At 34.9% G+C, this 10,149-nt stretch overlaps 1 protein-coding gene across 1 annotated transcript; it reads left to right on the plus strand.

The window, feature by feature from the left end:
• Positions 1-2,415: 2,415 nt before the first annotated feature.
• LOC132557212 (uncharacterized) lies at positions 2,416-9,019 on the plus strand. The gene is made up of 6 exons (XM_060221708.1): positions 2,416-2,555; positions 3,446-3,629; positions 5,598-5,751; positions 6,634-6,845; positions 8,116-8,264; positions 8,875-9,019. Exons 1-6 carry the CDS (start codon positions 2,416-2,418, stop codon positions 9,017-9,019), a joined length of 984 nt encoding a protein of 327 aa, XP_060077691.1.
• Positions 9,020-10,149: the final 1,130 nt, after the last annotated feature.

Genomic DNA, 10,149 nt, shown 5'->3' on the forward strand with positions numbered 1-10,149 from the left:
TTAACATATTAAGGTAATTTAAAGAAAGCCTTTTTTGAAAATTGGTTGATCTGTGGTTTTACGTCCACACAACAACCGAGATCTTTTATAAACCATGTTCACGGATGATACGACCACTAACGGACATTTTGAAGAGTCAATACACTGAAACACTGTGACATCTACACTGAAGCAGACACTTCTATCGGACAAGCTGACCAGCATCCAACAGAATGCCAAACAACAAGGACTGATAAGTACCAGTTTTATAACTGGTATCTCAAGGCTTAAGAACAGTGTTTATCCCTTAGGCAGACAACGTTCAGTTGTGTCGTGAAAAAGCTGAAATTAAGAGAAGAAAGACTGATCCCAACTTCATTTGAATAGTGGTACGTGTACTTGATGTAATTCTAAAGTTATTTATCAAAATTACGAAATTACTCAACTAGATTTTAACTTTTCTCTACATTACTTCGGATTTTGCTCAGCCTCTTCTTAGCGTTAAAATGTAGGCCCTTAGCCCTTAGAAGGACAAAACAGTTTAATTCAATTTTTAAAATAAAAATTAATTTTACTGTTTTTAACTCTAAATTTGAATTAAAATGTACTTTTATTTGTGTATCTGTAGCCTAGAAACGAATAAAACAAATAATCGAACCTGAAGTTTGTTTATTAATAGCTAACCAAATGTGGTTTTTGATCATCTGTAGCCAAGTGTTTCTTATGTTTACAAAATACAACCTAAAGAACAACTTTATAATTCGCTTGCTATAACATGTTGTGTTTGTTGGACCAGTGTCATACGAGAACTGATGTCCAGAGGGAAAAGAAGACAGCTAATAAAGGAATCGTTTGGATTCGAAGCGTTGCAATAGGGAAACATAATTCATAAAACCATCACAAGACAAGGCAAAGACGAGAACCTTCGATTTTGCAGGGCGGTGGTTGTGGTTGTGAGGGTGTTTGAAAATCGCACAATAAGTCGCCTCTTACAACATACAATAAGATACACGAGACTTATGTAACAGGTACAACTTACAAAAGCTAAATATACAAGATAGGGAAGTAAGTATTTATAACAGCATGAAAGGTTTGCAGTAATGAAATATTTTTTTAAAGTGGACCCTCTTCAGAATAGTGGTTCACTCCAGTGTCGTCTACCAAAATAGATCTACTATTCCTATTGCAACACTTGAGATCTTGACCGTTTCCTTCATTTCTTATCTTGTCCCTTTTTTACGTGTTTTAACCTTCCATTCTTTTCCCACTTAACATTCCTTATTGTATGACTAGCGACAAAACAAACATCATTTGGTCTACATTAAACTGAACTAACGAAATCCTATTCAAACGCCTTTGGTATAGTTGTACAATTAGATATGACAAATTTCTTGTGTTTTTGAAGGTCATTAAGGTCATTTGAAGATAAAGATAACGATGATTGTGTCACTCATGGACACTTCATGTGGGTCATCACACCGAATTGTCATATCAGGACACTCAACTAGTTTATAACTGCTCATTAACAAACCGATATTTAACACAATCGATTCTTTGTCCTACTTTTATGTTTATCTCTAGTTCGATCATTTTATTTTTCCTAACGATTATTATCTTTCGTATAATTGTCGACATAACGTTAAAACTAAAACTTTCCTATGTAAAAAGGTTATCAGTAGACTTACCGTATTTAACACATCACATATGAGATCAGAACATATGCTAAGATCACAAGGACACTGATAGTGTGTTTATAAGGGTCTGTGACTTTTGCTGTGGTCTGCTGTGTCCTAGCGTTCGCCATGTTTGCCCTCGTATCTAGTTCTTTGCTTTTAATCTTGGGTAAGTCTAAAACATAGAATATATAAATCATTTATTTATAAAACCAATTATTTCGGTGACGCATTTCACGCATGAATTGTAAATATTGCCAGTATTAACCTGTCGATAAGCTTCAGCGATGTATATTGTGCTGGTTTTATTTTTATAAATATAACTTCAAAGTTCAAAGCGAACTGTACTTATAGCATAGAAAAGCAGTAATTCCAAGTCTAATATGAAAAGGAATCGATATAGATCAGCTTCATTTTTATCTAAGTCTCGTGTCCCGCGAGACAATAGGAAGACAGACATTTCGATAAAGTCAGATTGTGCCAGGATTGACGTTTGCATTCATGATACAGAATCTTCAACGCTGCAGTTCTTGTTCGATATAAATGTTACCGTTTAAATATTAAGGTTAATATAAGATGTGCATGCGCAAGCACCATTCAATACATACTTAAAACTAGATACAGAAGAGGAAAACTATGTATCGAACGGCATCATACTGTTTTGTCGTTCTGAAACTTGTCAGGGATAAATATGTATTTATCTTCGTGTTTATATAATCTATTGTTATATCTTTACATGTTCAGGGCATCAGTCTCCCTCTCCATGGTCTTTGCTGATGAGAAGATTTGTAGCCCTAAACAAATAAAAACGCTAGGAATTTTTAATCTAGCTGCATTTGTTCTTGTAGTTGCTGATGCTGCGCCACCTACACCTCTCGAAATGAAACTTAAATCTATGTATAAGTAAGTTAATCCAAACAAAGTTGTCACACAGTTCATATGATGCCAGAATACCATTGTCACACAGTTCATATGATGCCAGAATACCATTGTCACACAGTTCATATGCTGCCAGAATACCATTGTCACACAGTTCATATGATGTCAGAATACCATTGTCACACAGTTCATATGATGCCAGAATACCATTGTCACTCAGTTCATATGCTGCCAGAATACCATTGTCACACAGTTCATATGCTGCCAGAATACCATTGTCACACAGTTCATATGATGTCAGAATACCATTGTCACTCAGTTCATATGATGTCAGAATACCATTGTCACTCAGTTCATATGATGCCAGAATACCATTGTCACACAGTTCATATGATGCCAGAATACCATTGTCACTCAGTTCATATGATGCCAGAATACCATTGTCACACAGTTCATATGATGCCAGAATACCATTGTCACACAGTTTATATGATTCAAGAATAACATAATCATTTTCCACTCCAGGTATCCCCCATACGGCCCTGGCTGCTATGAGAACATAAAACCCCGTATAACAAATGCATGTTCTATCTCTGATGTTTTTTTTAAGGAAATTGAATTAATATAGTGTAAAACTAGCACTGGGTAGCGTAACCACACGTATTCATTTTACCAGAAATAATCATAAACTTTCAATCGACAAATCTTTGAGACAGATTGATGATTTCTGATCGGAAACCATGAATTGCCTTATTATTTTTTTTCTCTGAGGATTATATTTTCGATGTGACTATTTTCCCGTCTCCCCTATAAAATAAAAAAAATAACACCTCAAAAATGACAACTGTCGCAGTATTTTTGCATAAAATCGTATTGTATTTAAGTCGTGTTTACGAATTTTTGTTTTTTAAAAGGGAAGACGGATTTGAGTTTATTCAGAAACTAATCCCTTACAACGACAGTGTACACCATCAAACGCGCGCATCATTCAAGCACAAGTATGTAGGATTCGGCGGATCGATTCGGGGAAGTCGAGGGTCGGGATCATGGCTGGACATAGAGGCAACAACATCTGTCAGTGAAGGAGCACATCAGAGGGTAAAGCTGTATTTCATTCATCCCTTCGTCAGAGTATCGGCTCAATTGGCACAGCCTACTTTGTTGTAATAGGTTGTGATAGATCTGTCAACATAACACAGGGGTGATTAATCACTGCAATCAAATTATCAACAAAACAAACGATTTATATGAAAAATGAAAAAAACATCAGGTGTTTAAGAAGGGTAATCGTCTTCTGTTTCATCGAAAACGGATATAAAGTGAAGACGTGACCCTACTGTTAAAATGCAGCGGTGCCGCTTATAAAATCAAAGCCGACCGCGAGCTTTCTTTTTCTAGTTTTCTTGGGAATGACAAATGCGCCGCGTTAGTAAAAACGTTTGGGGATACACATGTGAAGTGCGAGAGAATCAAGCGTGTCGTATGTCTACGCTTTCATTGTATACATTACTATCATTACTATCATGTTTAGCCCAGTAAGTTAGGACGATTTGGTCTTCCTGGTTGAGAGAACATATATAAGCCATCCAGATGATATCGCCTTTCTTGAAAGCTTGATATCAACTCCTTTCTAGGACTTTTCTATAGTTATAGAATATGTGTGTAAGTTGATAAGGAAATTCCAGAAACACATATTTTATCATATTTTAATATTAAGAAATATTCAATTGATAAAAGAAACATCATTCTTCTTGCATCAATACAAGCACATAACACAGATCATATCATATCATAGCATGTTAGAATGTACTTACCATGAATGCATATGGATGAATGATATTCAATAATAGTCTCCCGAAGGAGGACATCACAAAGTACTTTTTTATTCTTTGAACTTTATTCAACTGTTTGGTACCTGTTTAAAAATAAATATACAAACAGAAAGCAAGTTTAATTTAAAATAAGAACATTGGATAATAGTTCCTGAGAGGTAAAAAATGATGCAACATATAAAAGAATGACAAAGTTTCTAGTTGTGTCATTAATAATTCAGGGTTATATCGGTAAGGTCACATTCTAAATTACCACCTATTGTTCCCTTCATGTGTTATCATATGATCGCTGACAACATTTAATATCGAGAAAACGTTCAACTCGGATATATAAAAACCAACCATGTTTATTAGTTAAGGTAAAGCTTGAAAATATTTTAGGGACTACACAAGTTTATCCTACAGCGGCATAATTTAGAATTCACACCTGTATGATATTACAGGCGAATAGTAGCACGGTTCCGAATATACACATGTACTTGATGTTGTTTTAAAATCGCCTGATATATCAAAATTGAGTTATTTATAAACTATGCATCAAATACATACAACTTCATATCGCAAAAAGAAATAGAATATTTCTCAATGACATATCTATGACGTCTGTAAAACTTCCCCATTAATTTGATGACGAAAGTCGACGTTTTTAATAGTAGTCTCTTATAAACACGGGCAATATGGAACTGACATAGATCTTTTGTTGGATTTTTAAAAGTGAATAACAAGGCACAAAGATTTTCGTGGAGAGGAATATATTTTTGAGTTCAAGTAATTCAGTTTATTGTTTCTGCTCCTTGTTTAATTTGGATTTATATTGCTGCGTGAATCTATGTAAGCTTTCTTGTGTTAGGACGGATTTGATCCTGGCTTTATAATGCTTCCATTTTGAAGTAAACTGCAAGAGTCACCCCGCCTTCCACCATGTTTGTACACAGTATACTGACAATAAACAGACCGGAGAGTATAATTCCAAGATGTCTAGTGTTAAGCTGGAAGCAGTAACCGCCATAATCTAAGTCTTGACCAGTGCAAAGAATGGGAAACCTTTCTCATAGGGACAGAACGCTCAGTTGTGAAGTGTAGTCTAGGAAGGCAGAAAAAGATACTTGTTTCAATCTGGTATTACAATTTACATTATTGGTGCTTTATAGTGCTGTTCTAAGACACAGTTTTATTCAGAAGTTTGTCTAAAGGAAACAATAATGTGTTAATGTTAATTCATTTTTATTTTCAGGCTGCAACAATTGCCAGTCGAATGACTATGTACATGTCTTCTTCTATCTTCTCAACGCTAGCCAGGAACGCCAAAGTAGGAGTGTTCACCCGCGCTGATACTCTGACAGTGTTCCCAGAATATTCTAGTCTCAGAGACACAACAGCTTGCCGAGGTTTGTTAAAATCATTTTAAGCCGCAGATAATTTGAATATCAAAGAAATCGATACAACGAATACTAATAGTAATACTTTTTAATTGCCACTAAACAGTGTTTATTAAAAGCATGCAAAACAAGAAACTACATAAAACACAAATGTCACATTCTAAAGAAACAAAAAAGGACCAGGTACTGAACCAAATTTGTTAAGATAATCTTAATGAATATACATTGATTCAGGATGGGCCAGGACGGACGGATTGGACATGGTAACAACAATATATTCTCTCCATAGCAACATATACAGCATATGTACAAAGAGCTTACATTTCAAATATGAGAAGTGATTAGCTTATAAAATGTACATTGTTATGCATTAGATTTTCACAAGCCGGTGGAATTTACAACACTGTATATCTGGTTGTTAGGTGTACTCAAGCTATACATCCTAGTAATCGCAAGGGTCAACTTAATTTCAAGAAAAGCACATGTACATATAACCTTAATTTTTCGATTGGAGAAAATCATGATTAACTGGATACTGCCAGTTCAGGTTAGTTCCTATTTTTCGTTATGGTTGTTATGGCATATATGGTTGTCATAAATGACAGCTTTGTCGGTAGTTAACAGTACAGTTCATTATTTTTAATTACATTTCCTAAACTTGTCGTTGCCTTTTGCAAATCATAACTATATCAAAACTTGAATAAATTATTTGTTATCGACGACGTAATCAATCAAATGGAACAGTCATTTAGACAGTTACGCATACAATGATTTAACGGTCACGCGCGATTTCACTTATAGCATATCCTTTTTTGGTAAGTATATATAACTGGCATGGCAGTGCAAGTGTGAATACAAATAGTGATGAGGTGTTCTTTTCTTATTAAAAAGGATCCTGTTCAGGAAGTTGCGCGCATACTTGTACTTTCGATGGGCGTAAATACGCAAGTCTGGCTGGAACTGGTGGCGCAGTGGGATGTGTGGTAGACGATAATGTCTTATGTGATTCTAACGACCCTTATCGTCACCAGGCTAACATGCTCGTACATGAATTCGCCCACACAGTTAAACTTTATGGTATACCATCTTCTATCAAATCACAGGTACGTTATAAACAGATGGCCTTAATGTGTGATCTTATGCAATGTAACATTGGTTCCTATCTCTGCACGGAAGTAAAACCTGCTTTTGTTTTAGATATATCAAATTGATCGGCCTTTTCGAATTTCAAATTGAGGTTCCCTTTGGTTACTAGCTGAACTTTTGCTAGGAGAAAAAAGCAAAATGAACAGATCCGATCAGATAAGTGATTTCCTTCTTTTTATATCGTACGAAGATGTTAAAAAGAGACCAATCTTGTCAATATTCTGAGCGGTAAATAGCACGGTCTATCAGTAGAATATGGTCTATTCTCATGAAACGAGAGAACTTCATTGAAGTTACACGGTAAAGTTGAAACAACTAAACAATCGGCTTGAATCTCAATTCATAGTAATTTTTCTTGCTAAAGATCTTACACATACCAAGCAGATACAATCGTTGAGTTGCAACTACCATGGTTGCTTGTATGGAGAGTTTCACTCTGCCCTGTCTGAAGAAGTCGAATTTATTTTTAAAGTGTTAATCGTGATATCTACCATTCATAATTAATGAATAAAGATTATGGTATTATGGTGTTTAAGATCCCTCTATTGTATCTTAATTGGTTAGAAATGTAACTTCAATCATAGTACGTATCTGGATAATTTAACAATGGAAATAATAAAGAAACGTTTTCCCCTTTTATTGATGATATTAAGGTATGCAACGTATAATCATATTGGTTCAAAATCACACCAAAAATATTCCTGTTTTTGTTTTACAGAAGCAATTTTGACACTTATCCAAAATCAATTTCGACTTTTGCCGTACTCCATTATACCCCTTAACGCCTTAACTGTGTTATATTGACACAAGTCTTCCGTGTGTTAATGGGTGTTTTTTCATTCATCTATAACTATCTATAATTATAGATTTACAGTTAAAAACGAACATTGAAAGTAACAATAATGGCATTTTTCCATAGCCGCCTTATCTCCTGTTTTAATCAGTATCACGTTAAAGGGAGCTGCTGTTGCACAAGTCACTCGACACCAACTCCGTCATTCCTCTCCCCAAACACTGTCGTTAATTAATTTTGTTCATTTCACATTAACCCCGCTTTAAAAAATTGTTAAAATCTAGTCAAATTGCAGAAGTAGAAATTCCAGATAGATGGTCTTTGTTCTTCTGCAATTAAAAAAATAAAAACATAGTTGTCCACCATTTTAATTGCTTGCCCTTCTTACAATTGAAATCAATTTTGTCGATGACATTACTCATGTAACCTCAAAGATTACGGCGGCCTATAACCACGCTAGATCTAACCGGATATGGGATCTCAGTGCTTATGCCATGTCAACAGAGGAAGAGTATTGGGCGGAGTCTTCTCAAGTCTACTTTAACGTTGAAAAACTCACATATACCACTGGTGGAATGAACACGCAAGTATCTCGATAATAGGAATAAAACAATGAAAGTCTATTTTAATAACAAGATTTCCATTTATCAAATCAGCCGTATGATAAACGAGTTCTTGTGGAATCAAAAGGAAAAACAAAATATTAAGATTTTCTCCGAATCTGATTTATTTGACGCACGTTTATAATGATCCTAAGGTGATTGAATTGTTAATAACAATGATTTGTTTTTGAAAAGAATTAATACGGTAGAAAAAAAAGAGTAAAATACTGGTGATATCGCAGTTTTAATTCAAATTCAATGAAACTAAAGTAAAATATGAATTAAAGAAAGATATAGACGGAAACTCTTGAAAAGCACAAGTATTCCTGAAGAGTAAGCGTCTTCTGTTTCCTTGACGACACCCACCATGTGAATCTAGGTTAGAGAAAGTAATGCAACGCTCTGAAATGATAATGATGAAAATTAACAATGTGACACTTCCAACTTCATATTACACGTGAAAGCCGATCTAATTATAAACACCGTGAAAATATATCTGCCAATCTATATTTTTCTTAATTTTTGTGCGATTATGTCAGTTACCGACATCTTGCACAAAAATCGTGATGTTTCTATTGTTTCAATTTACAGATGTGGACACAGCGGCTTCTGCACAAATGAACAGGATTCCCGATACTATTTATATACAAAGGACGTGCAATTGTATAATGCATTAACAACCGTATACACGAACAACCATCCAGAACGACACAGTAACCTCGCCACCTGCATGTAGTCATGAACTAGCCATAGGAAACACTATGGAAAAGAGCATGGCATAAACAGTCACAAAACCAGCAATTCATTTTTTCCGTTTTGTCTTGTTTTTAAGCCAAGTGTCATCCTATGGAAGGTTATTCAAATCGTCATACGTCCTTAGTACGTCCGTCCGCAAACAATTGTTATGACTATCTATTGAGAAGTACTAGACGAATTTCCAATTGCATGGTCCCTGGATTCTGACCACGAAATTTTGTTATCAGCATTTGTAGAGAAGTAATAAATGACTTTTTCAAATTTCATAGCTAAGTGCCCCTAGATTTTGACTATCTTTTTAGTGGATGTGATCAGAAAAACAAAGTGGCTGATAGACGCCGTCATGGAATTCAACAATAGAAGTTTGTCATCGCAATTTCTTAAGAAGTACTGGATTTATCATTCTCAAATTTCATCTGTAGGTTCCCGTTTGTGCGAAGTTGTGCCTTGTTTGACTTTAAAGATGATCAGAAAAAGGTTGTTGATAGATAGTTGTCTTGACTTTTTACCGTGAAAGTATGTTATTGCTATTTTTTTTTAAAAAATGTTAGGTATATTTTTTATAATATTTAGTAAGGAAGCTCCCCATTAGTCCCAAGTTTTGCCAATCTGATTTTGAAAATGTTCGAAAAACACAGATGGCCAACAGACAACCATTTTAAATTACGGAGCGAAATTGTCAATTTTCTTATAATAAAAATCAAAAACAAGAAGAAGGGCAAAGATCCAAAGACCAAATGATGGAAAGCAACTTATCACTATTCCACGTAAAACCGTGGCGCAACCTTTAATTACGATTCGGCCAAACTTCTGAAATACTAATAATATTCAAACCTACACCAGTAAAGGGTTTGTTTTTCATGCATCTTTAACGTGAAAACATTTACCGATCCCATACGGATTTTGGCATTAACCATGTTTTGATTAATTTTCTTTTTATAGTCGTATCGTGATGTGAGCAAGTAATGTTGTAGCATTCAAAAAGATGTACCGTCTTGTAAAATAAAGTAAATGTTTATTGCTATATCTCCATTGGCCCCAACCACATCCTCTGTTTCCAGGGAGTCAGCAAAACCATGACTACAAGTATCTTTCCCCAAGATTGCTTCA

Source organism: Ylistrum balloti, unplaced genomic scaffold (genome assembly GCF_031769215.1).
Source record: "Ylistrum balloti isolate Yb309-2 unplaced genomic scaffold, AGI_CSIRO_Ybal_v1 Utg370646, whole genome shotgun sequence".
NCBI lineage: Eukaryota > Metazoa > Mollusca > Bivalvia > Pectinida > Pectinidae > Ylistrum > Ylistrum balloti.